The sequence below is a fragment of the Lonchura striata genome, chromosome 17, assembly GCF_046129695.1.
Source record: "Lonchura striata isolate bLonStr1 chromosome 17, bLonStr1.mat, whole genome shotgun sequence".
NCBI lineage: Eukaryota > Metazoa > Chordata > Aves > Passeriformes > Estrildidae > Lonchura > Lonchura striata.
In genome coordinates this window covers 14,407,010-14,434,636 of record NC_134619.1, presented here as the reverse complement: position 1 = coordinate 14,434,636, position 27,627 = coordinate 14,407,010, and the positions used below count along the sequence as shown (strand labels likewise).

Genomic DNA, 27,627 nt, shown 5'->3' with positions numbered 1-27,627 from the left:
CCCAGCCAGATTGAAGTAGCAAAACAATGAACGCTATTTGCTGTTCTTACAGACTGCTAACTATGTTGTATGTAAATTTAATCAATATTAGCTGAGTATTGTTTGAGATTCTTTTGTCTTTTAAAGTTTCAAAACCTGGCCACAAATATGCGTATCACATTAAATTAGTGGATTTCTTTGGATTGTGGATTTGAGGTTGCTGTGGGATGTGTCTGAGGTTCTCTGAGATCTATTTGTGGGCCGGGGGGGACCCTGAAGAGCTGTTGTTTCCATGCTGTGACAAGTTGCAGGCACCCTGGCATTGTAACTATTTTTGCAAATTACATACTAGGAATTCCTTAGTGTCCTGTGGCAGTTTGTCTTAGATTTCCTGCTTCCAGCACTGTGACTTTAAAATGCTTTTTACAGGTTCATGGTCACAGCAGCATTGGGGGTTTCTCTGTGGACCTCATGTACCATGGCAGTGACTGTGTGGGGCACGCTGGAGTGGATGCATATGGGGACACTGGGACCTGCTCAGAGGATGCTGCCACAGATGCCTCTCACCAAGCCTACTGTGGCCCAAGGACTTCTCAGATCAGATGGTAACAGTGCTATTTTGGACATGTTCAGCTCTTGAGGCAAATGTGGGTCTGAGAATAAAGTGTGCTGTGTTAGCCTGGTGCTGTGGTAACTCTGCTGGGTAGTCAGACTCACAGAGGGATGGTGAAATGTTCTCCTGGGCTGGTCCTTACTCTGGCCAGGCAGTGTGGTCAGGGATGTGCTTCCAGAAGCTTGTTAAAAGGCCAGGGATACTTTCTCATTGGGAGAGCACAGTTGGAGCTCAGCATAATTGGAGGAAAGAGGCTGGAAGCTGTTCTTGGTAGGGCTGGGTACCTCCTCTTGGCAATGTGCTCTGAAGTGAGGTGTTTGTCCAACATCCCTCATGCTGGACAAACTGATCTGGCGAGGAGATCTTCCTTACGGTACTGATTACTCTGAGCCTTCCCCAGCTAGCCCTTGCCAGCACTTGGATGTGGGGTTGCTGGTCACTCCAAGCAGTTCTGTTTTGGATTTTCCTGAGAATTGAATGTGGAAAGGGTGAGTACTGTGTTTTTTTCCTCCTTCAGCACTCTCTGACCTCAGGCTGGCCTTCCTGAAAGCACAGCCCTCAGTATGCAGAGCAGCAGGAGAGCTGGGGTCCATCACATGCAGCATTCCTCTTGCTTTTGCTCCGTGGGGCTGCCTGTCTCCTTGTTTTAGTCCCCTAAACAGGATAGAAATAAACATACAATATAAAATAATAAAGACAGAAGCAAGGAAGATGCAGAAAGGCAGGCTTCCTGTTCCAGCACTGTCCCTCACAGGAGCTTGGGACAGAGCTGAGAGAGGAAGCTCTCTGATGCACAGAGGAGCAGGACCATGCTGTCTGACGTATGGACAGCCCCAGTAAGAGCTTTGGTGATGAACGGTGCCATAGCTTGGCTGTTGGAAGATGCCTGAGTAGAAGAATCATGAACTGTGGCTGGGGTGTCACCTGGGCAGAGAATTTCAACAGAACATAGAGTTTTAGAACAATAGAGGATGGTGTGAGGAGAACTGCAGCTCATGCGAGCTGGCCTCTTTGAGGAGGTTTGATGCTGTCAAGGTATTGTCTAAGAACCTCTTGCTTCATTTCTATGCTTCAGAGCTTTATAGGAGCCAGGAAGGATGTGCTGCCTGTGTAGCTGTCAAATCCTTGCCTAGCATGTGTGAGGCTGTGTTTGCAGAAGTGTACACTGCTGTGGGTTGCTAAAGGAATCTGTGGGACACCCAGAACAGTGATAGCAAGGGGCAGGTATCAGGGCAGAGCAAGACTGTAGGAGCAAGTGAGTCCTACCAGTCATTAGTCCTGCTTGCCGGGATCCTGCACTTGGGCTGGGCATTAGTACCTGTTCATTGTGCTCTGAACTGAATCCAGCTACTTCTTGGGTGCCATACACTTGATACCTGCTCCCACCATATGTAGAAGGGTGCTCAGAATATCTTCTGGCTTAGTTTCATCTGAGTGCTCTCATTCTGCTGGGTGACTGTTGGAGCCCAAGTTTCCTGGTCTAGTAGCGGTGTAGCAGCTGCATGTACAAGTTGAGTCCTTGGTGCTATGCTTATGTTGCCCAGCATGTGCTGGGCAGTCAGGTTGTCCTTGAGAGTAAGTGCACAAGTTTTGCTTGCTCAGAGCTAGATTTTCAGCCGGTGGTGTTGAGCAAGCAGGAAATTGGATACCTTGGTGTAGAGACATGTTGTATGGTGGAAAGTCTGAAACGGCACTTTGGCTTTCATGCCAGCATCCACCTCTCCTTCTGGCATGCAACAGGATGTAGGCAATGGCAGTCTGTTTTTCCATCAGGTGTGATCTTGAAAAGCATTCTCAGCATTGGCCCATCTGTGATGGCTTTGTCCTGGACAGTCCTTGGGGCTGGTCACAGCTGTCTGTGACAGTTCCAGAAGGCAGTGCTACCCCCCAAGTGCTGTGTCTTCCAAATGTTGTGTTCCTTCATGTCTGCTTTATGTGGATGAGTTAATACCATGAGTTAATACCATGCCCCAAGTGCTGTGTCTTCCAAATGTTGTGTTCCTTCATGTCTGCTTTATGTGGATGAGTTAATACCATGCAGGGGTGCTGGGCAGCACACTCTGACCGAGGCTCTGCACTCCCAAAGCTCCAGCTTGGATGTCCTGCAAGCACTGTGGCTAAGCCAGGCTGAGAGGAGTAGTTCGCACATGCCTTTGGGTACATATCTCTGTTACCCTGTTATCCCTGTTACCACTCTAGAGCTTTATTCCTTTTTCTTCATATGTTGACCTCTTCTCCCTGACTTGGTAAGCGTGTTTCTGCAATGCCTGTTAAAAGTTCTTCCCAAGCCCTGGAGATCTTGTCCCTTTACAGGCTGACCAGTCAGAGCCACTATGGCTTCTCTGTGCCTTTGCTCTCAGCTCATTTTCAGTGCCCGTTTTTCTCTGAAGATCATATTGAGAAGATCTCCCATTTCTGAGGGAAAACAGAGGTGAACCACTCTGCAGGACATGTGCTGGATGGAACTGTGTGTACAAATGAGATAGAAGATCACTCCTCCCAGGGAGCTGTGATTGCTTTCACAGTGTGCTCGTGGTACTGGTGTTGGGGCTGCATGGCTGGAGTACTGTGCATGTCCAGAGAATACTGGTAGCCTTTGTTAGTGAGCCTCAGCCTTTGAACTGGGAAAATCAGTCCTCCAGCTGCAGAGGAGACTTTGGCCACTCATATGAGAAGGCTGGTAGAAGAGGGAGAACACATGGTTAGTGCTTAGTCTTAGATTGGTGTTGGCTGAGTTGTGAAATTTCTGATTATGTTCTTGGCTTCTGCACAGATGTTGTGACTCCTGGAGTAGCCCAAGCAAGAGCAAAATAGTGACATGATGTGGACTCAGTCTGTGTGAGGATGGCTTGTGCTTTCAGAACAATAAAAATAACTCCAAAGGCGGAGGATACTAACCTAAAGTGCCTCAAATTGTGTAACTGAAAACGTCACTGCTAGCAGCAGATGCTCTGCAGAGGCTGTGCTACAGCAACTTGGGTTGCTTACGGAGAGGGACAAAGCACAGCTTTCAGCACTGCTCTGCTCGTCTCTTGAAATGCAGCAAGACAGTTCCTAGTGTGTGGTCAGCCTGCCAGCATGTGAAGTGTTGGTGTGCTCACCACGTGTGCATGGTGCCTGGCACTAGGAGCTTGCTGAGAAGGTTGTGCCATGACCTCATGGAGGACTTGTCCTTGGCTGCTGAAAGTGTTTGATGCCTGTGTGGTGCAGGAGTGTTGCAGGCTGGCAGCATGGGGGTGGGGCACACATCAATTAAAAGGTGTAAAAAAGCATAAATGGAGAATGAAAACTCCCCACTTGTGACCATGGCGGTAAGCCTGCAGTGCTTGAATTATGTGCTGGTGAGAACATGTTGATCTCTGTATGAAAACCATAAGCTTATTTAGAAAATTGGGCTGTCTCATTTGAGATTAGAGTTCCTCTTTAATCTGCAAATTCTTAATTAGTATGGAAATAGATTGTTAAGTGGGTTCTCTGTGCATATATATCCGCGTAGCAGTGCAGTGGTGCTCCTGCTCCTGAGCAGGTGGTGTGCATCCCTTTAGGATGATGGACAAGTTCCTGGCTCTGAGGCCAGGCAGGATGCTCTGGATACAGCAGGCAAAAGCACACCAGCACCAGGCTGACATGATTGTGTCCCTTTCCTCCTGTCCAGCTTGTCCCCTAGGAGATGCTGGGAAGAGATACTTGCTCCACAGTATTATCACAGAATCACAGAATATTCTGAGTTGGAAGGAACCTACAAGGATCATTGAGTCCAGTCCTTAAATGAATGGCCCATATGGGGGATTGGACCCACAACCTTGGTGTTATTGACACCGTGCTTCAACCAACCGAGCATTATGAATAGTGCAGTATGTTAAATGCCGCAGGTTCCCTGGTGTCTGGGGTCACGGCTGCCTGCAGTGGCTCTGGCCCCTGCCAGCACAGCTCAAAGGAACCTTCCACACACTGGAATGGCATGTCATCCTGGGAGCTGGAACCGGGCCCCACAAGGACCTGGGGTGCTGCCATCCTCTCGAGGTGCCCTCTCTGTGACCAGCTCTATATGCAAATAGGAGACAAAGGGCTTTCTCCTGACACCTGTAGAGGCTTTGGAGGTCCTCTTCTTGCATTTGGAAGAGTTTGGACATGGTCAGAGTGGATATCCTGGTCAGAATCATTGAATCATGAAAGTTGAAAGAGATGTTTAAGATCATCAAGTCCAATGGCCCACCCAGCACTACCACTGTAACCCCTAAACAACATCACCCAGTGTCTGATCTAGCCCCTTCCTTCTTACTTCTTGGGATGGTGACTCCAACTCCCTGGCAACTTATTCTGGTTCCTGACCATCCTAACAGTGAAAGATTTTCTTCTAATATCTAACTTGAATCTCCTCTGTCTCAGCTTAAGGCCATTTACTCTTGTTCTCGAACAGCAGGCACAGCAAAAGAGACCAGCCCCCACCTCACTACAGCCTTCTGTCAGGGACTTGGAGGAAACTATGAGTTCTCCCTACGAGCCTTCTCTTTTCAAGATGGAACAAACCCAGCTCCCTCAACCGTTCCTGCTAAAGCATTTTTTAGAGACCCCTCACAAGCCATGTTGCCCTTTGCTGGATATGGTCCAGGACCAAAATGTCCTTTTGTTTCCTTTTGAATTGAGGGGCCCAAAATAGAACATAGTACTCAAGGTGCCTCACCAGTGCCAAGTACAGGGCATTGGTCACTTTCCTAGTCCTGATGGCCACACTATTCTTCCCGTTGGCCTCCTTGGCTACCTGTGCACACTGCTGGGACCTCCAAGTCCTTTTCTGCTTAATGGTTCTCAAGCCACTCCTCTCCCAGCCTGGAGCTGCATGGGGTTGCTGTGACCCGAGTGTAAAACCTGATACTTCACTTTACTGAACCTCACGCAGTTGTCCTCAGCCTGTTGATTGAGTCTGTCCAGATTTCTCTGTAGAGCCTTCCTACCCTTGAGCAGACTAAGCAGATCTTGAGGTTAAACTGTCGCCTCTGGATCTAACTGATATCCCAACCTTATTTTATCTAGAGAGATGGCTCCAGTTCTGTGGGAATACAGGGGTGTACAGTGGGTGTGATACTGGCCCAACACCAGACACCCACAAAAGCTTCTTGCTCACCCTCTCCTGCCACAGCTGGGCAGAAGAGAGAAAAAAAATGACAAGTGGTTCATGAGTTAAGGAGCATGAGAAATACTTCAAGGGCAAAACAGGCTCAACTTAAAGTTGCAAAGTGAATTTATTACTAACAGAGTCAGAGGAGGATAATGAGAAGTAAAATAAGCCCTTAAATTACCAGCAAAATCAGAGGAGGATAATGAGAAATTAAATGAGCCCTTAAAAACACCTTTCTTCCCTCAGTCCCTCCCTTCTTTCCACCGGCTATGCAGGGAAACAGGGTGTGGGGGTTCAGTCAGTTCATCACTCAAGGTTTTCTTCCACTGCTCAGGGAGAGAAGTTGTTTCTGTGTGAGACTGTGGGGTCCCTCCCATGGGAGACAGTTCTCTGTGCATTTCTCCAGTGTGATTTACCAATCTCACGAGCAGCAGTCTGCCCAAAACTGCTGCAAGGTGAGCCCCTCCCACGGGCACACAGTCCTCCCAAAACTGCTGCAGCGTGGGTCACTCGTCCACTGGGTGCAGTCCTCCAAGGACAGGCTGTTCCAGCCTGGAAGCAGGGGCCTTCTCTCTCTCCACCACTGGATCACAGCCTCCTCCAGGCATCCACCCACTCCAGTGTGAGCATCTCCACCGTGGGCAGTGGGTGGAGCTCTGGATCCTCTGTGAATCCCCATGGACTGCAGAGGTCCTCACCACAGCCTGCAGAGGAACCTTGACTGGCACCTGGAGCATCTGCTCCCCCTCCTTCTCCACTGACCTTGGTGTCACCATGTTGTTTCCCTCACATGTTCTCACCTCTTTCTCTTCTCAGACTAAAAGAAAAAACTGTGCAACTTGTTTTGATTTTCTTCTTAAATCTGTTATCACAGAGGCGTTACCAACCTCTCAAATTAGGCCAGCTTTGGCCAGCAGCATGTTCATCTTCAGAGCCATCAGGAACTGGCTCTGCAAGGCATGTTAGAAGCTTCCAAGCAGCTTCTGTGGTGCCCCTGCTACCTAAAACCAAGCCATGCAAAACCAATACACCTGGGAAGAAGAATTTCAGGCCACAGGCAGAGGGCTGCTTTGGCAGCAGGGGGCTGGCTTTCCTTTCTGCTGGAGAGCCCAGGAACATCCCTGTCCCTCACAGCTACTCTTAGGAGCACTGGACATGTGGCAGAGCCCAGCTGCCTGTTCCCTATCTCCTGGTGAAGAAGCTGTGATCTCCTGCTGCTGAGGTTCGTGAAGCACAGCCAAAGGTTCTTCCTGTGGGCAGCTGGCTCCTGGCACTGGCTGCTCTTCCCTGCCCACAGCCTTTGTCCTGCCAGCGCAGTGCCACCACCTTGGGATCCTGCCCTACCTGAGTGCTGGGTGCCTGGGAAGGAACAGGTGGGGTGGTGCCAGAACACCAGCCCATAGGAGCAGGGGCCAGGGCTGTGTGACAGCACCAGGGCTGGTGGTAGCAGGGCCCTGCAGCCCTTTGCTGGGCTCTGGAGGCAGCGAAGCAGAGCCACTTCCTACAGCACTAAATGTCTGGGCATCCTCCAGCCCTCGTTCAGCTGCTGCAGCTGCCTGAGCTAACACTGTACAAAAGGCAACGAGTATGCTGGGGCCTAGGCCACTCAATGTGTGTTATGCACAATGTATGTTTTTTTTATTTGATTCCTTATTTAAAAAAATATAAGTATCCTGAAAACCTAGAGTTTAGTGATAGGCCACTTGTGGGCCACACAACAAGAGACTTCCAGCCTGGTCTAGCCCCATGACAAGGAACTCATAGCAAGGTATTTATCTTGACCTCATCTTGCCAGAAGTTTTGCTGCTGTACAGACAATGTCTGAGCCTTTCTCCTTCCCTGGTATCTCTTGGGTCTCAGTGAAACCTCCTGTGTGCTCCATGTGGGACCTTGAGTCTGCTGGATAGGAGCAGAGGGCTACAGATGCCACCAAGTCTCTCTGGGCTGGTGGTGGCCCTTCCCCAGGCCTTGAAGGTGGACAGAGCTGAACTGGTGAGATGCAGTGGTTCCCAGAGCAGTGCAGATCAATGCTACTAGTGTCCTGCTTTCCTGCAATGAGAGAATCCTGTGATGCTAGATTCTGTCCTGGTGCTGTCACAACAGCTGTATCAGCTGGAGATATGCACAGGCACCTTAGAGTTGTAATACTAGGTGCCAGGGCTCAGCCAACAGCTTGGAACTTTTTTGGGTGGTGTAAGTTCTGCTCTGGCTCTGGGAGCAGCAGGTTGGTTGGCCTGCAAAAATCCTTGGGGTGTGCCAGGTACTTAAAGCTAAGTGTCACAGAGTGATTCTTTGGGGCAAGGCAGTAGTGGGGAGACCTCATTGAGTATAGAAGGCATCCCAATGCCTTGCCAGGGCTCTGAGGGACTTGGCAGCCTTTTGATGATGTAATGAAAACTGAGAGCAGGAAGAGAGTGCTACTTCTCACAAGAGCTGGGGTGTGCCAGATCCGTCTTCTGGGTTACTCCAGCAGAAAATTGATTGAACACTCAAACAGGCTCTCCAGGGAAATGGTCACAGCACCAAGCCTGTCTGATTTCAAGAAATATTTGAACAACACTTTCCAGTGCATTATGGGCTTCTTGGGGCAACATGTGCAGGGCCAGGAGTTGTACTTGATGATCCTGATGGGTCCAGTCCAACTCAGCATATTCTATGATTTGGTGTTCCTAGAACCTGTGAGGGAAGGGCTAGGAAGTTAGAGTTGGGATAGGAGCAGCTTAACTGAGTGAATGGTGACAGGGCCTGCTGGGGGCCAAGCTGAGGCAGGTGGGGGAAGAGCACTGTGTTCATGTGCTGCTGGCAAGGAGGGGTAAGCTGAGCACCTTGGAGCCTCCTGTAGCACAGGAGTGGTGAAAAATGAACCAAACCTGGTTCTCCTACACATCTGGCTGCTTGGGATGGGACTGCTCCCTCTTGGAGCCCAGCAGGATTGTTCTGAGCTGTTGGACCTACTTGGTCTGAAATCGCTGTGTGGTCCTTCCTGGAGAGCAGCTCTATTGCAGCTGCATGTGTCTTCTAGCTTGACCTAGTGGTGTATTTTCTGGGCCCTTCTGGAACACATTTGCAGCAGTCCAGGAGGGGCTGTACAGGACAGGCTTAATGTCACTGTTTTGAGACAAATTTCAGAAGAAAACATCCTGGAATGAACATTTCCTCTGAAGAGAAAGGGCTTCCGGCTTCCCACAGCAGAGCAGTAGAAGCAGCAAGCCAGCAAGTCCAGTCACAGTGCCAAAGTAAAAAAAAAAAAAAAACAAAAAAAACCCAAAAACCAACAAAACAAAACAAAACAAAAACAAAAACAAAAAAAAAAAAAAAAAAAAAAAAAAACCACAAAAAAAAAAAACCAAAACCAACCCAAACGAAATAGCAGGATTTTTGGTCAGAGACACTAGCTGTGACGTTAGTCAAACAGCCTATGTGGAAAAGGGAAGAAGTGCTCCTCACCTCGCCCCTAGCTCCCTCTGGAAGCCCTGACCTGGCTCCCATTCATGGTGGTAGTCCTGGAGTCAGGGAGAATGGGGGTGGGGTCAGGAAAAAAAAGAGCAAACCAAAAATTATATAGGATAATAAAACATCCCCAAAACACTTTGTAATGAGAAGAAGTTCTGTGTCGTTCTGTTCACAGATGCCATGAAAATCCTCCCTCATGTTGTGGTACTGGTTGCCTTTCCTTGTTCCCACCTAGCTTGACTTAGATGTGGGCCAGGATGGCCTGGCCTGTGCCATGTAGCCAGGATCAGAGTTAGCAGTCTTTGCCTCTTTTCCGTAGGGTGGCATGAGCCGTGGAGCAGCATCAGCATGCAGAATTGGTCACCTCATGCTGCCCTGAGCACTGCCCATCTGTAGTACCTGTTGAGTTTTGGTGTTCCTGCTGGAGAGGGAGAGACAGTGTGGGTACAGGGAGGGTCACTGGGGCTGGCCTGTGGGTGACAGCAGTGCAAACTGTGTCCTTGTGCTAGTGAGTCTGACAGCTCACCCTCATGGAGTGGGGTCTGCATGTGTCATGGTTTGACACTGGCACAATGACAGCATCCCCATGAAAATGTAACCTATCAATTGAATGCTGTGAAATGCAATCGAGAACAGAGCAAAGCAGGCACAAGCTTAATAACAAAAAAAAAATAAAAAAACTTTATTAAGCTACTACTATAAAAGAAAGAAAGGAAGGAAAAAGAAAAAAAAAACACACAAAGATAAAAATGAAAACCTTGCAAAGCATTCCTCCTCCCACCACCCAACTCCAACAAACCACAGTGAGACACAATCTGGACCCCAATCAGGTTTCCACTCTCCAGACAATCGATACTCAGTCCATCGAGGGAGAAAGAGTCTCTCCTGTGCCACAGACCCCCCAAGAAACACAGCTGGAACATCCTGTGTTTCCATGTCACACATGGCACCGCCCCGAGAAAAAACGTTTGCCATGGTGACCCTTCTCCTTTCCATGCACAATGCTCTCATCACCAATGCACGGATGGACAGACTGCTTTTAGGATTTTTCCTTTCAAGGATGTCCTGCCAAGAGGGGAGAAAACAACAGTTCAGTTTTTCATTTTTTCCCTTTGGGAAAAAATTCCCCCTGGGGCCGAGGGTACAAGAACAGAGATTTTCTTCTCTTCTTCTCTGAAGACAAGGGGGCACCACCACAAACCCTCTAACTTTCCTCTAGAGGTTCACTCCACTTCTGTCTTTTCCCAGCTGAAGCAGGTCTCTTGACTCACTGGCATCCTCCCAAAATACAGTCTCTCTTGAAGGAGAAGATTGGTTCAGTTTATGGCCAACACAGAAAAGTCCAGACAAAAGCCATTCCTTGTCCCCCTCCCATCTAGAATTTCTCCTTCTAACATCCCAGGGTCCAAGGTGTCCTTCTTCCTCTCTTTCAAACTGAGGAGGGGAAAAAAAATTCACAAAGCTTTCATTTCTCAAGGAAGGGTTAAAAGTCTGAACTCCCTGGATGGCTCGATGCCCAGACATCCAGCAACTCCCACACACTGGACACCTTGCAGCTCCCCCTGCTCCTCCTTCCCCGCGGTGAACTGCTGACAAAACTGCTGCTGTCTCTTTCTCTCTCCCTCTTGGGAGAGAAACTCTGGGGGGGGATGGAGACATCCCAGATTTCTCCACCCTTCCATCTGCAGGGGCCAGCCCGGTTCCAGTCCCTCCACCCTTGGGCCTGCCTCAGTCAGGCCATGGGCCTTCCCCTCCCCACCCAGCCACAGCCGGGCAGGGGAGAGGCTGCAGTGCATGTTGACTAGAACCAAAGAGAGCGAGTTCCCCTGGGAATTCTGCTTTCAACCCCTCTGTGTTCTCAGAGGCGTTTCCACCTTCAATTGGTCAACATCCAAATTGACCTCTTCCTTACGGAAAATTCTTTTTCCATGTCAAACCACAACAGCATGGTACTGGCAGTAAAGGAGAGGCAGGTGTTTTTGGGATTTCTATCTTAAAACACTTGTCAAATACTTTTGAGGTCTTTGGCACCTGTTGCTGGTACTGTGGAGCGGACAACTGCCAATGGTTGGCTGTCCAAAAACCATCTACTGCTGACAGCTCTGTTGAGTGTGCCGTGGCTAGAGCAGCAGTGGGGAGGGCGCAGACTGAGACCTCATCCTGCCCCCTTGACTGTCACAGCATGTTTATCCTGAGGAGCTACAGCAATGCCCCATCCACCCAAGATTGACACTGTTTCTGATGCTGACCCTGCATGTGGCCGGGCTGCTCCTGGCCTTCCTGCCACCACAACGCTGGTGGGAGGGAAGCAGTGAAGCCAGCTTTCTCCTGCATCTGGCAGTGTCGAGAGAAATCAGGGCTGGGCAGGTGTGTGTCATCTCACCATCTAACCTGGTCCTAAGAGTGCATGAAGCCTGGAAGGGGAGCTGGGCACTGTTTCTCTGTGTTTGGGTTTAGCTGCTCTGGTGGTGCCTGGGAGCTGAGGCCATTGCAGACAGTGGATGAAAAGTTCTGCTGGCCGGGCTGGACCACAGCCACTGTTGCAGGGAGCCTGTTTGCCCCAGAGACGTGTCAAGGTGTAGGCAGTTTGGATTCAGGCACACCTTAGAACACACCAAAGTTCACACGACAACAGCCAAAGTTTATTGTTGGGCACCCCCATTTATAGGGGCTTCAGACTTCCTGTGCTTACACACCTGCTTGGTTGGCATCTTAACACCACCCAGCTCACTGGCCAATGATATGTCTGCATTCATAATTAAATGGGATTAGCTGGGGTCTCTGTTTGAGTTTGAATATGACCTGTCGTTACCATTCCCGAGGACTTGTTTGCTTCCATTCTCTAATGAGCTTAGTCTGATTGAGTTGGTGTCTGTTATGGCCAATTTATCTGTGCAACTTCAGACCAGCTGTAGCTGTCACAGTTCCCCCTTTCTGTTTAAAAATGCAAAGTATTCTTTGTCATCCTTCTGCAAGGTCCTTCTGCAGACAGGGTGGCAAGACAGCATGATGACGCAGATGGTTCTACCCAACTGGACAAGCCCAGCCCCTCCCAGCAGCGATATATCCTAAGTATCATTGGAGATGTCCAGGAGCTGTCAAACAGGATTACCGGCAATACAAGTTTTCAAAATAACATGCTGCAGGCTTGTTACTTAGAAGTTACAATTTTACAACTTAATCCTGCAAAAAGGAACATTTCAACTTTAGAACTGTGAGAAAACAAACTAACAGGAGAAACAATTTTTCTTAGTTGGATTTGCAATTCATGTCCTTAAATAATTAATATCCTTCAGTCCTCACATCTTTAAATATATTTACAAATTGCAACTTTACACTATAAACAAGAAACTATTCAATTCAAAACCATCTCAATTAAAAACACACATCCTTCTGCCACTGATGTCTCCCAAGTGCGTGAGTCTTGGGGTTCAAGTAAGGTGATGGGTAGGTTGTTTTACCATTGTTGATAATCTTCTGCCTCTGACAAACTGTTGGCTTGCTAGGTCATATTATGACTTGATTGAAAAACATGAGAATACCCAAGACTTTTAAGGGGGGGGGGGGGTGTACATCCACCCCAAATCCCCCTTTATTTGTTTTTACAATTTAACAGGAATATAATTCAACCTAACAAAACATGCATTTTTGAATTAAATTAACAAGGTGAAACTCACAAATGCCTATATGCTTTGTCATCATCCAGGGTCTGAGGAGCCCCCTTTTCACAACAGGGACTTGGAGAGCCTTTTCCGGATAAGGCTTCCATGTCTACCTCAAAGGAAGGGTGTTCAGCTTCTGCAAAGCCAAAGCAGCTAGTCAAAGTGACCTGCTTTCACTTTTAGCACAAAAACACCTGGGTTTGTTGGCATACTTTCCTTGCCAGCCAAGGCCAAGGTTTTAATCATAAACCACGATGCGATGTGTTGCTGTTGCGGCAGGACAGGAATGAGGAGACTCTGACTCAGAAGGCTGCTGAGAGTAGAGCTTCTATTTATTCAAAATGCATCACTCTTTTGTACAGAGCTTCATGAGGACCAATTCCATTGGTCCTGAAGTGAAAACAACCCACCACCACTGGTGCAGAGTGCTTGACGCACAGTGATAGAACTTAACTATAAACAATGTGAACAACAAGAGAGATAAAGAATTATTTACATTCTTCTCCAACTTTTTCCCAGGCTTCTGCCTGGCTGAAAACTCTCCATTTCTCTCTTTGACTGAATCTGAGACCAACAGTGATGTGATAAACCTAACCGAGACACAGGATGGTTCCTTTGATGGTTTTGAGTTGGTGTGTTCCTGCCAAAAAAGTAAATGGCACTTTCAGAAGAGGATGTGTATATATATATATATATGTGTGTGTGTGTGTGTGTGTGTGTGTGTGTGTATATTGTTATAGTTATTTACAGGCTATTTATAAGGGTTAAAAGTGACACATCCTTGTGTTAATAATGTCCTTAAAATATTTGATTCTCAAGGTCCTTGAGTAAAGTCACAAGTGAATTGTCACTACAGGCTCCCACAGATGGTCCGTGGTGTATATGTGGAGCCCTCAGACTTCCCATGCAAAGGCCTTTTTGCTTGGGTGTGATCTTAGCTTATTATTTGATGGGTGTGTACAATGTTAACAACATTATTTAGCTGTATTTTTAGAATCCCTTTGCATAGTCACAATACCAAAAACATAGTGCAGAATCAGTTGGGTTATCTGTCTCTATAAATACATGTAGTTTGCAGCATTACAGAACAGAGAGGACACCTAGGAAGTTGTTTCTTGATATCTGAGGGAATTAAGTTAATCTCTTACACAGCTATTGTACTGAGTCATTCAGTGTAAGAGATGACACACTGCAGGTTCCCCAGAAGTCAGAGGAATTGGCATTAATTTTAACATAATCCTTGTTATTTGCAGAGGTGGTGAACACAATGCTGGCTTAATTAAATATGGACAATAATATCTGGTAGAAAAGGTTTCGGGTCTCAGCTTCAGTCTACCCAAAGTAATGAGACCTCATTAGATAAGTGAATATAAAGCATCTGTTTTGATTTGGGTCTCTGTTTACTTTTAAATGCTGCAGTACCTAAAATTGTCAAATCAGCACTTCCATGAGCATTCATTTTGCAAAACTAAATATTGGGTAATATTGGGTTGTAGACTAAAACAATAACATTCCTCTGTATAATTTAGATCACACTTTGAAGAAATTAGTAGCCTAGGAGTTATGTACAAAGAAAACCTGCATCATTGTTGAAATGAAATGCAGAATGTTACTGCTACTCCTGCTGTCTCACATACCTTTGAAATAAATTTAACAAGACCCTTAGAACGTATTTACAGGTTTACAAGTCAAGTTTCAGAGAAACTAAATAATGTCAAAGAAGATTATATAAAGCAATGAAAAGCATATGTACATTTTCTTTATGACCTTGGGATTTTACTCCTTAAAGTTAAGTTTCCGTATCAGTCTATTTTCAAGGTAACTGTTTATCCTAATAAATTCAGATACATTTCCCCTTTGATTACAAAGCATTGCACCTTCAAGGCATATAATCTTAAACTATGGTGCCAGGTATGCACAAGTCACATTGTCTCAAACAAGGTGAGCTCAAACATAATAAATCCACTCAGACATGTAAACATTCAACTTGTTATGCAACTGCACAAACATCTTCCTCCTAAACCAAATTAGTACCTCTATGTTTGCTTTCATGAACTTAGAGTGTTCTTTTGGGGACATTTAAAGCAAACAGTGTCTTTGAATTCTAAAGTGTCATAAATATTAAGAAAGTCTATGTCTCACTGAAGTTGCCTTCTGTCTGATGCAGGAAGGTAGCAGGAGGCTGTCACAAAGGGACTGGCAATACTATGTATGCCACCTCTTTTCACTGGGCAATTGGTTGGGTCACTGACAGGGTAGATTGAATTTATAACACAGGGTAACTGTTTATAGAAGGTCCATCATTGGGAAATATTAGAGATATGATTGAAATTAAAGTATTAAAATATTAGCAATGTGGTTGGAATAAAGGCATCACCTTTATTCTTAGCAAGAAAACCTCCTTTAAAGCAACATGCTAATGTCTTCCCCCCTAAATCTTCAAACACTGCAATCCAGAGATGGCAAGACTGCGATAAATTCTGTTTGATCTAATTTTAAACCCATAATGAATTTTAGTCCTCTATACCAAATATTTGTGTTGTGCAGATTGAAATAAAAATTCAGCAGTTTTTGTCTCCTGTGTAATCATCTTATGTTCTGATTCACGACTTTGGAATACTAAGAATTTTACAATACCTTTAAGGATAATAAGTATAGGAATTGCATAAACATAATAGAAAAGGTCAAATTCAAGAACAAAACAGTCTTTTCTATTCTGGACTTTCATTCTGGGTTTTTATACTTCCACAATTTATAGTTTTGGGACTCCATACATGACATTAATTGCAGGGGACATATGGCACAGTACAGGGATTTAGAAATCTGTGCCTTGGGATTTACTTTGCATGGTATTATTTTTTTTCTTGGAGAATTATTTATCAAATTGAAGGTGGCAAAACTAAGTGTTATGTTGCCATTATCCAGAGTTATTACAAAGTATGTCCAGTCAGACATTGGGTTTTATCATCTGTATCTGCATTTGTAAACATCAGTACTGTAAGGTGATGAAGTCCAGGTAAATATTACCCTGAATATTGTATGAATAGAGTGTATGTATCAGTATGACTCCTTTTCAGAAACAGCTTACTATGAAGAGTCAGGGAAATACATTCCAAACTTCTAAGCTTTATAATAAAGTTTTTCACTTACAAGCATATTAATAGTTTCCTTTTGGTGTTGTCTTAATAGCCTTCTAAGCTTTAGAGCTTTATATTGTCAGTCTGGCTGGTTTACTATAGATTTGATAATTGCCATATAAAATGAAAGTAGTCAACAGGTCCCATCCTTGAATAAAATATTTGCACAATTTTAAATGACTGAGAACAAAACTTAATTTAGATTTGGAAATCCCATAACTGAAACGGTAAGATTTTTAGAAGGGAAAAATAAATACCATAATGCTTCTTTTTCTTTGGAGAGTAAAAACAACCTGGAAAATTACTCGTGAGTTCTATACGGAAGAGAATTATTAAATTTAACTACAATCCTTAAATATTACACATTTTTCTGCTGAAATTCTAATACACATTTGAAAAGAAAAGGATCCAGTGCTGCCAATCATAACATGAGGACTAAAGCTGTCATAGGTATATACAGAAACTAATATTAGAATGGGCGCTTGTCTCCGTGGCAACCATTTGTCCTGTCCAATTCCTGAAAACCTTACCAAAGAGGCTTTTTAATGTGTCTCAATTCCATGGGTAGACATTCTGTGTTTGCCCTGCATGCTGGGCATGCGTCTGCAGGGCCATGGTGAGCGGCTGCGGTGGGCTGCGGTGGCTGGATGGCCGTGCCTGCCACCCCCCTCAATCTCAGTGTTTCCCCAGCATAGCTGTAAGCACTCGGCTGTGCTGCTGCCTCTTCTTGCTGCTGCGGGAAGCAGGAGGGGGATTGCGGCTGCGGCTGGAGAGCTCCCCCGCTCTGGGGGCCGCGGCCTCGGTGCTGGCTGGGATGGAGGCTGCAGCTGCAGCACCGGCTTGTCAGCAGCGGCCGGCCGGGGCGGCTGGAGCGGCCGGGGCGGCTGGAGCGGCCGGGGCGGCTGGAGCGGCCGGAGCGGCCGGGGCGGCTGGAGCGGCTGGAGCGGCTGGGGCGGCCGGGGCGGCTGGAGCGGCCGGGGCGGCTGGAGCGGCTGGGGCGGCTGGAGCGGCCGGGGCGGCTGGAGCGGCTGGAGAGGCTGGGGCGGCTGGGGCGGCTGGGGCGGCTGGAGCGGCTGGGGCGGCTGGAGCGGCCGGGGCGGCTGGAGCGGCCGGGGCGGCTGGAGCGGCCGGGGCGGCTGGAGCGGCCGGGGCGGCTGGAGCGGCCGGGGCGGCTGGAGCGGCCGGGGCGGCTGGGGCGGCCGGGGCGGCTGGAGCGGCCGGGGCGGCTGGAGCGGCCGGCTGGGGCGGCTGGGGCGGCCGGCCGGGGCGGCGCACACTGGGGCTGTGCCACCCCACAAGCGGCGGCGGTGGCGCAGCCTCATGACCGTGAAGGGGCGTTCCACAGAGGGCAGGAGAAGGTCGCTGTCCTCCGCTGACTGGGCTCCCCTTACCCCAGTGCAGCAGCGGCTGTTCAGGGCTCCCCAAGATTGCATCACTTGGTGCAGCTGGACCCACCGGGGTCAAATGGAAAACTGCAGCACAGCGCTGACTCGGTAGCGGCAAAGGTGTCATGTCTTGTGTCTATGTCGAATCCCTTACCAGTGTGTGTACAAGGGGCGGTTCCAACTCTGGTAGTGGCGACAGCAACACTCGCGGCAGTGGGACTTTGGGATCCTCCATCCTGCCGCTACTTCTGGGCAGGACGTTGATATGTTGTCTGGGTATCCTGGTGATGTATGTCCACGGTCTGCCCATGAGTTGCGGTGGCTAGTGGGTGTGCCCAGTGGAAGCTGGGTTGTAGGCGCAGTTTCGGACCCAAGCCAATCAGCCCTGGGAGGAGGCGGTCCAGGCATGTCTGTGGTGGTGAAGGATGCTTTGGTGTGCACGCTTGGGGTGGCTGCAGGGCGCTTCGCTTCTGCGAGGGCCGCATGCCACTGTGGTGCGGCTGTAGAGCCAGCGCGGTCAGGCATGACTGCAGAGCACTCGCCTGACACAGTGGCCCAGCACGGCTCAGTGGCAGATGTGGCTCCATGACTTGACACGGCTTCGCAGCGGCTTGGCTCTGCTGTGGCACTCTCCACTGGTGAGGCATCCCAGCATGGGGTGGCTTCGTGCTGTGGCATATTTTGGCGGCGCAATGCAGCTGTCTTGCCCATCCTCCTGTCCGACGCAGCCGGTGCAGCACCCTTGCCTCTTGCTGCCTCGCCCAGTGCCCTGTCCTTACTACATGCCTCAGTGGGCAGAGCCCGCAGCTTCCCCACCACTGTCCTTGCATCCCAGTCGACTTTTAACTGTCCCAGCAAGTCCAGTAAAAGTCTCCAGGGCTTTATAATGTCCATAGTTTCTGTAGCAGTTTCCAGAGCCTCTTCCACAAGTCTCCCAGGGTTTTATAACATCCATAACGGCTTCCAGAGCCTGTTCCACAAAACTTACCACTCATTCAGATAAAAAGAGGGTCCATACCTTTACCACAGGGTCTTCTTCCACCCAAGCCCATACTCCCATATTTCCTGGCAGCTTCTTCTATTCACAGAGGGTTCAGACCAATGTGGCTTTCTCCATTGCTCTTCACAGCTTTCCACACTGCTCAAAGCTATACCTGCTGTTCCGCTGGGACTACCACACCCACTCTTCCACCACTCTCTGCAGCTCTACAGGCTGCAGGCAGCTTTCCCCGCTGCCCTCTGTCTCCTCGCTCTACCCGTGGCAGCTGTTGTATCCACTTTCGGAGACAGGCACACCTCAGAACACACCAAAGTTCACACGACAACAGCCAAAGTTTATTGTTGGGCACCCCCGTTTATAGGGGCTTCAGACTTCCTGTGCTTACACACCTGCTTGGTTGGCATCTTAACACCACCCAGCTCACTGGTCAACGATATGTCTGCATTCATAATTAAATGGGATTAGCTGGGGTCTCTGTTTGAATTTGAATCTGACCTATCATTATCATTCCCGAGGACTTGTTTGCTTCTATTCTCTAACGAGCTTAGTCTGATTGAGTTGGTGTCTGTTATGGCAAATTTATCTGTGCAACTTCAGACCAGCTGTAGCTGTCACATCATGATGCTGCATTGCCACAGACCCCTCATTGATCTACTGGGGAGAAAAGTGTGGGGACCTGGTCACCCCTGGCACTAAGGTGCTGCAAAGAGCTGGACTAGAAACTGCAGGCTCTCTGATCAGGCCTGCTGTGGAGGGGTTGCTTGGAAATGACCCCTCCCTCAGCCCATCCTCTGTGTGGGCTGCAAGGTGGGTGCCCACTCATGCAGGATCCTCCCCGCTGTGGGGGCGCAGGCCTGGGGACACAGCCAGCCCAACCCCAGCACTGCATCTGGGGCTGCTTGTGGGGAGACATGGCTCTTCTTCTCATTACTTGCCTCATCTTTGTCCCTATAGCAACTCTTCTGTGGTCACAGAAGCCCACATCAAGTTCCCGCATTCTCTCCCATCTATTTCTGCTGTCATTGCTGCTTGGCAGAAGCTGGTTTGTTTACTTCCCTCTGCTGCTGCAGGGCTGGCAGCATCCAACAAATCTCTCAGCAGGGCCTGAGCTATACCTGGGGCTCTGAGGAGCTGAAGTGTGTTCTGTGCAAGCCCCAGACGTGCCACTTCTTGCCGAGACTGTAGCTGCCATGTTGGTCTTGGCCAATGGGTTTCAGGCAGTGCTGATCTGTGACCATAACTGTGACTGGGCTCTTGCCATGGCTCGGCAGAGCAGATGTCCCCAAGCTTGTCCCTGAGAGTTTCATTCTGACAGCTTTGTTGCTCTGAGCAGCCCCAGGGTTGGCTCAGCCTCCTGGAGGGGTGAATGGAAGAACGGAGTGCCTCAGATTCAGCAGTCTCGTCATTACGATTTTTTTTGTGTTGTGTCTTGCAGAAATAACATTCATCCCAGATTTGATGATAATGAAAATACAGAAAAAAGAAAAGCAGGTTTGTGACCCTCTTTCCTTCTCCCGGTTCAGCTGTCAAGGCCTGAGGACCATGTTCCATGTGGAAATTGTTGCAACTGATGTTGGTGGGAAGGAGGCTGGGCAAGTGTTGTCTTGAATTTCCTGACAGGGGTGCAGCTCCGCTCCTTTAAATTTGACCTGAGCTGCACCCCAGAGTGGGTGAGCCTGATGGGACCATTGAACAAAGTCAGGTTTATCTTCAGCAGTGGACATGCTCTTGACTTGGTGCTGCCCCAGTGGAGGAACAGCCCTTCTTTTTGTCTCAAAGTCCACAGTATTGGTTCTTGCTGTAATCTCATTACAAAACCACATGTTTGCTGTGATTGCTGTTACTAACATGATACATTAGGACTAATACCAGCTGTGAGGTTTAGGAAGATCATGTCTGGGAGCTGTGAGAGCTTGGACAGAGGGGAATTTTCTTCCCTTACTCAGAAAAAGCCCCATCTCACAAAACTGTAATTTCTGGATTGCTGCATTGGATCATAAGAGTCTGCTGCTCCCAGAGGAGGTTTATGAGCCAGTGGTCTCTATATTAATTGTGTGCAGGGGAAGAGCCTGACTGTTGGCACTCTGCTGAGGCGAAAGGACCTGTTACATACATGGAGAGCCACTCTGCCTATGGAGGTGTAAAACAAGCTGGTCTACCTGGAGCTAATTTGTGTCTGTGCTGCTTTTAATGGGAAACCATTAAAGTTAGTACTGAGCTAAGGGATAAATCTGCTTGAGAGCACAAGCCTGTGCCATTTCTAACCAGGTCTGAAGCAACATTTGCTACTCAGGGCACCCCAGATCACAGTGCCATGGCACGTTCATGGGAGGAGGGAGGGAGGGAGGGAGGGAGGGAGGGAAGTGTTTTGAAGAGGTCAGTGTGCTGTTCTAGGCTTGCAGCCTGCAGATCCTGAAAGGTGTGTGTTCAGAGCACCAGTACTGTAGGAAGTAATGAGTTTAGCAGTGTGTCCTAAAGATACTGTGAAGAAGCAGAGGCAGCCTCAAGGTGAGGAAGAGGAGGAAGAGATCATGGAAGGTTTTGTGTACCAGCATGGCTGGATTGCTCCTGGTGGGGCAGAGCAAAGGCCTGGAGGAGAGCAGGATGCTTTGGGGTGTGGGTCAGTGGTCTCCTTCCTCTGATAACAAAGCCCAAGTAAGAAATTCATGCCACTCATTGGGCTAATATAGCAGGTTTAGGTGCTCTGGAAATTGGATTACTGAAATTACATGGGGTTTAAGCACAGCAAAACCATCCTCCCCCACCATTTGGAGATTTTAGAGGGCTCAGCTGAAAATTGTTTTCTATAGGTGTTGCTGCAGATAAAATCTGGGATGAAGATAAAGGCATGTGGTGTGAGCAAAGAGGGGTAGAGTTGCAGCTGCTCATCTCCTGAGCTCTCCAAGCCAGCAGCAGTGTAGGACAAACCATGCAGCATCTCATGGGGTGGAGTGCAGCATTCCCAAATTGAGTGTTTGGAAGAAAGCCTGACCAAGCAGAGTTCCTGCAGGCATTCTGGGTGCCTGGTTGAGGTGAAGGGGTAGCTGGCTCCCTGTAATGCTCAGGTGAGCAGCACTGGGTACAACACTTACAAGGGATGGCATTCCACATCACTCTGGACACCTGAGCCCAGGACTGCCCACACCTTGTAAACAGACTTCTCATGGCACCAAGAGGGGCTGTTGTCTTCCATTGAACAGTCTCTCTGGAGAAGATAAGATGCTTTTGTGATTCCAAGGCTCTCAAAAGTCATGCATTTCCCTGCCAGCCTCTCACCTGCAGAAGCTCTGTGTTGGTTATCATATGGATGTAGGATCAAGCCCAAGGATGAAAAGGTTGGCAGAATGCTGGTACTCTTCATATTGGTGAGGGATGGCAGGGGAACTGTCAACTGCCTTTGGGGAAAAAATATTAGATGTGCTTTCTCCCTTCCCTAGCCCTTCACTGTCCTAGGCCAGTGCTTTGTCTTCCTTATGTCCACTACTAGTGGATTAGGAAACCTAGGCTGGAGAAATGGAGTCTCAGAGTGGGCTATCTAGGGAGGAGCTCCTCTGTGTGCTCCCTTGGTGCCCCTTGTAGCCATGGTTCTCCTCCTGTGCAAATTATGGTGGGTTGGGTTACAGGGCATTGCCAGGGGCTGTTGTTAGCAAAAGCAGGGGCTGTGTTTCCACAATTCTTTTTCCTTAGTAGTGCACAAAAATCTGGTACATTTGTCACCAAGCTGTGACTAACTCGTGAAACCCGTCACTTGCCTCATGACTTGCGAGTTTTCATGCCAGGGTGCCTTTTCTGCTGGTGGAGGTGGGACAGGAGTGCCTGGTTACCCCCAAAATCAATGACAAGTGAAGGATTTCATTTGAGGGCTCAGCACCATCATTCCCTGGGCTGTCTCTCCTGTCTGTGTACTGCTTGTCCCTGGGCATTGAAGGGTCTTCTACTCTTTATTTCTGCCAAATTCTGACTTGTTAAATAACCAGAGAAGTAATGAACTAAAATAAATGCAGTTATCCCACAGTGCTTCTAAATCTCTTTATTCTACAGCTATGGAAATGCTCCCATCCTGCATGGACTGTGAGAGCAGAGCAGAATTGCATTGGAGACAGAGATGGAAAGTCCTGTGACCCCTTTGCCTTCTCCTGGATGGGTCTTCTGGCTTTCCTGCCTGGGCTTGGAAGTGGCAGGACTGGCCAGATCCCCCGCAGTGTGCGGACAGCAGTAAGAGGCAATGGGGAGCAGTCCAGGGCTGCAGGTATCATGTGGCTACTGAGTAGCCCCTTGCAAGAGGGAGACCCCGGGGAGTGTCAGGGGGAGCTCTGCTTGCTTTTGTTTCAAGCACTCACTGCATAAAATGAAGGTTTTTCCTAAATTTTGTGGGTCTATTTATGTGAAAATGAGCTTTGCTGTCTCATGTACTGCAAATGCAGTTGGGGGTTTTTACCAGAGTTCCTCAAGTCTGGAGGGAGCTCCCAAGCAGTAGGAACAGCACAGGGGGCAGGGCTGTCCAAGTCCAAGGGCACTTGTAGCTTTGTCCCAGGCTGTCTGTGGGCTTTTTTTTTGTCATGGTGAGACTGCTAGATCTGGTGAACCCCTGATGTTGGATGGGTGGAGTAGTTTTGGGCACTCTCGCTGTAAGGGTGAAGGGCAGGGGGAGCAGTGAGCTGCCAGGGTGCCTTTCTCCTGCACACACAACCACAAGTGCTGGGTTTCCCCCAAGCTCCAAGGGCTGCACAGGTTTTCATCCTGAGTAGAGAGGACAGCCTGGGCAGCCCAGGGCAGCAGCACTGCCCTCTGCTGCAGCCATTCCCTCTGCTAGGGTGGTGGGAACATGTGTGCCTGCTGCCAGGCTGGCCTTGTCACCAGATGGAGCTTCCTAGCTGTAGCTGTTGAGAGCTGCATTGTGGTGGAGCATTTTGGGAACAGAGCCAGGCCCCACCTCCATCACGCATGCACCTCCATCATCCCATGGTGACTGCAGAGCCTGCTCAGAGACATGATGGGAGGTGGCACTTGTATATTTTTAGCTTCTTGTTGCATTGGATTAAGAGCTGAAAACAAGGAGTGCAGACACTGGGCAACCAGAGCACAACAACCCATGCTGTAGACACCGCTGCTGGGGATGGGGCTGCTGGAATGTTTGGCTCACCAGCCTGCCAAAACCCTCTGTGTGAAAGGAACTGCCTGTTCTGCTCCTTTTGGGCTCTGCAACCAACTGTGTGGATCGGCTGGGCTAGTGGCAGCAGCCTGACCATCTCAGGGAGACAGAGCTGTGTCATGGTGCCCATCTTGCGTTGCTGTTGGAGTGGCAGACTGGCTGGTGGCTTTGGTTAGTTCTGAGGGGGGAAATGGGCAGTGGGGGGGCTGGGCAGCCCCCAGGCATCAGTCTCTGCCTAAAGAGCATGAAACCTTTGATGACCACTGCAGTCAGGGTCCCTGTGGACACTCCACATACAGAACAGATCTTTGGGGGGTTTGATACATGCCCTAGACCCAAATGCAGGCTTTTGCAGAGCTCTCCTGGCACGCTGCAGGAAAGCTTGGCCAAGCATGCAGCAAACGGGGCTTGAATGGTCCTAGCAGCTGGGTGCAAGGTGGCATGTGCTCCTGGCTGCAGTCACACTGCCTGATGAGGCTGTAGTGTGTGGATGTTGTCTGAGCCTGGTTACCAGGGGAGGTGGATCTGCTCTTGGTGTTGTGACCATTGGAAGAGCTCATCTGTGGCCTTCTTACTAGACAGAGCTGCCATTCAGATCCTAAGGCTGTGGCAGAGCTTTGCCCTGCTGGGAACACTGCTCTTGGAGAGGAAAGCCTGTAGGATTGATTATGGGATGGGCATGAAGCCATGAAGCTTTTTGTCTTCTCTCCTTCCCGCATCCAAAGTCATGGAATAGAGCAGGGTTTGCATATGGATCAGGCTCCAAGACCCAGCAGTGTGGATGCAACATCTCCTTCATCCCCATCACATCTCCTGGCAGTGCTGGCATGTGACTTCTACCATGTGGGTCCAGAGGAGCTTCTCTTCTCCTGCCTCTCAGAGAGCATTATTACTATTATGATTATGATTATTATTATTATTGCTGCTGCTGCTGCTAAAAGTGCATAAGCTGTGTAAATCAGTGCTTTCTTTATGGGGCAGCAGATGTTGCTTCTTCCCCTCCCTGCCTTCTCTTTGCAGTTCCCTCTTTTCTGCTGTTGTTCCCTTTGCAGGTACCTGTTGCAGGCAGGTGAGGCTGCAGGTTTTGTCCCTGGCTCACCGTGCAGTCCCACTGACCTTGCCCTAAGCAAGGTGTAGGGAAAATACTGCTGAATTTCACTGCTTCTCATCTCCCATACATGTGCCAAGGGGAGTTTGTAAACTGTCCCTTCACGTGCCTGTGCACCTAGCTTTGCTGGGGGGCTTGCAGAGGATCTGGGGTGCTGTGTGAGCCTTGTGGGCTGGAGCAGCCAGTGTATCCCACAGGCTCAGCAGTTTGGGAGAGGGGAGAGAACCCTTGGAGTAACAGGGGCAGGAGCTGCTTTGCCTCTTACCTCCTGGTGGTATTTTCCCCCCTAATCCTGAATAAAAACTTGGCATTCAAGTTGCAACTATAAATGAAACAAAGCAATTTTAAGTTAAGGAAACACATTGCACCATTAAGGTCCACCTGACCTTGGCTTTGCCCTAGAATGGGGTCGTACAATTCTAAGTGTACTCTGTTAGCCTCCACAGCTCTCTGGGGAGGTTTTATACTTTTTTTTTCTCCTGACCTTTTATTTGATAATAGTTTGTCTTGGTTTGAAAAGACAGGAGTTTGTGAAGGAAGGCAAAAGCCTCGTGTGAAATGGAAAAGGTAAACTCTCTCCGAATTACCACAATTTCAAAATTAAAAGGCTCTCAGGCAAAGATATGGGAATGGGAATAAGTTTTTTACTAGGAAAAACTAAATTAAAAAAATAATATTAAAAATGTAATTAGCACAAACAAAACTAGTGATAGAGTCAGAAACCTGACACCCTGAGGAGTCAGGGTGTTGGTAATAGTCCAGTTAAATGGTGGCTGCTCCTCCTGGAGGGCAGATGAAATGCTGCTGAATCGGTGGTCTGTAGAATGGTGGAGTTTTCTCTGAAGGTCTGGTGATGGAGTATTAGGCCTGGTCTTCCTCTGGGAATCCAGCAGAGAAGAAGCTGCTCCTCTGGGAATCCAGTGAAGGGGCTGCTCTGGTGTCCCAAAAAAATGCTGATTTTATGCAGGTAGGGGTGCTTGGCTCCTCCCTCTGGGTGGAGCATCTCACCATGGGCTGATGGAACTTTACCAGTCATGCAGTGAGTCATTCAATGGCCATTAACAGAAGATATCTCCCCGGAGGGAGACATCGTTCTTGGAAGAGATAAGAAAACTGCCCAACCTCCAACAGATGGCAAATAGAATACATGCTTATCTTAGAAGCCAGGACATAGTTAGACACATGGAACAAGACTTTCTGCTCCAGCTGATGCTGAAGGACTGTATGAAATGTAATTTATAGAAGATTCCTCTGTGAATTAAAAAAAAAAATTACATAAAAGTGTGAAATGAGCAGGGTCTATGTCTTTATTAGCGTTCAGCTCTTTATTAAAAGGTCAGCTCAGAAGGGGGCTCTTGTAGCTTCTTTTGTAGCTTCTTCTGGTAGCCAAAGGGTGAGAAGGTGGCAGAGTCTGTCCCTGGAGTCTCTGTGTCACAGTGGTAGCCAGAGGTGAAGAGGTGTGCAGTCTGTATCTGCAGTCCTGGTATCCAAAGGGTGGGGGGATGTGCAGAGCCTGCTGCCGAGGTCCAGCAGCAGCTCTCCCTCTCCTTCCCTCCTGGTAACACCAGGAAGAGTGTCTGTTTTCCTTGTGCCTGCTTCCCACAGCCCCGTCCAGTCTGGTCCTCTGCAGGTCATGGTGACAGGTCAAACACAGACCAGGGATGGGGTTCCCTTTTCCCCAACCAGCACACCCATCCAGCCCCCTCCACTGTGCCCAGCCTTCCACTTAGGGGTGTTTTCATCCCCAAAACCCCCTCCCATGATTCCACTGGATTATTTTGCATCCTGGTCCTAGTGTAGGTGGGGGTGTAGGTGATTCCCAGGAGCAATTGGCTAATTACCATTTCAATGTCAGTACTTAGTTCAAGCCGAAGTGTCCCAGCCAGGCTGTTTTGTTCATAACAAAGTGTATTCTGGAAATATTAAATCATTACAATCATCACCAAAAAAAAGCCAGTTCAGACACAGTGCAAAAGCATAGTTCTAGGGATAAAAAGTGTTCTGAAGAATCAGAGGCTGCTTGGATTGGTTTACCAGAGGTTCTGAGATGGGCATCATCTACCAAAATCTGGAAGTCATCTTTATTTCTTCCCCACTCCAAAATACCCAGAAGCAACAAAGCTGTTTGCTTAGGTGGACATGTCAAATGATATGTAGAATAGGCAGTTGGATGAAAAATTATGTTTCTATTTAGTGTAAAAGAGTGATAGTAAGAAAAAAGGCACATACTCTGTGAATTTAAAAGTAACCCTGTAGCAAGGCAGGGCATCACATTAGGAACCATTGAAGACATGGAGTCTAATAACAAATTTTTTTCCAACTCTCTTAGGATTTAAAAAGTCTTTAAGAGGAGTTACAGAAGAAATATGGTGAGGTCAAGTGAGGGCTCATGGAAACTGCATGTTGGCAGAACAGCTCAGTCAAATAGGCTCTTTACCCAGAGCCATCTCTGATGCCAGAGGCATCAGAGGGTTGCCCTTAAAGGGTGTGACAAAAACATTTTTGAGCAAAGTAACATAAGCCACTGTCTTAACTCTGGAATTTTAAAGAAACACCATGATTTTTGGGAATTGCTAATAAATAGTGTTGGGGCCATCACCCATTAGGGCCATGGAAGGGGAGAGGGGAGTAAATGCGAAACTAAAGGTCAATAGATTCACTTAGATATTGAGTAAATAGTTAGGACTATAATAATTCAACGCTTTGTTTCTGAAAATACCACACTGATAAATAGTCAACATGACTTTTGCAAAGCAGAGTTAGTCCTTGCAATCTCTTGGGGATATTAAAGATAAGTGGTCACAGGGCTGAAGTTGGGCTGGGCTGGTGCAAGGCTCATAGGCTCCCAACCAGCAGCTGAGGAAGTTTCTCACCAAATGCTTGTAAACATATGAAGCGTGTGGGAACCCCAGCCTTGTTTTGGGGCCACATGTGGTGGTGAAATTCCTCCTCCAACCCGTGCTTCCAAAGAAAAACTCCGCAGGCTTAGCTGTTCGGTCTCAAGGCAGTTTATTGCTAG

The 27,627-nt window shown here is 48.3% G+C and overlaps 1 protein-coding gene across 10 annotated transcripts in view; it reads left to right on the top strand.

Annotated features, from left to right (window-relative positions):
• Positions 1-27,627, top strand: part of CHD6 (chromodomain helicase DNA binding protein 6) — a 100,879-nt gene that overhangs the window by 23,053 nt on the left and 50,199 nt on the right. For 4 of the 10 annotated variants that reach the window (XM_021536641.3, XM_021536633.3, XM_077787055.1 and 1 more), the window contains exons 1-2: positions 16,526-16,579; positions 19,784-19,839. The exons of 2 other annotated variants lie outside the window; for them this stretch is intronic. In XM_021536641.3, coding sequence (XP_021392316.3) covers positions 16,552-16,579; positions 19,784-19,839 — 84 coding nt within the window. In that variant the 5' untranslated portion in view covers positions 16,526-16,551. Of the gene's footprint in view, positions 1-264; positions 585-16,525; positions 16,661-17,363; positions 17,457-19,783; positions 19,840-27,627 lie in introns of those variants that run through there. 4 more of the 10 variants (XM_077787052.1, XM_077787053.1, XM_077787051.1 and 1 more) reach the window with 4 other exon arrangements.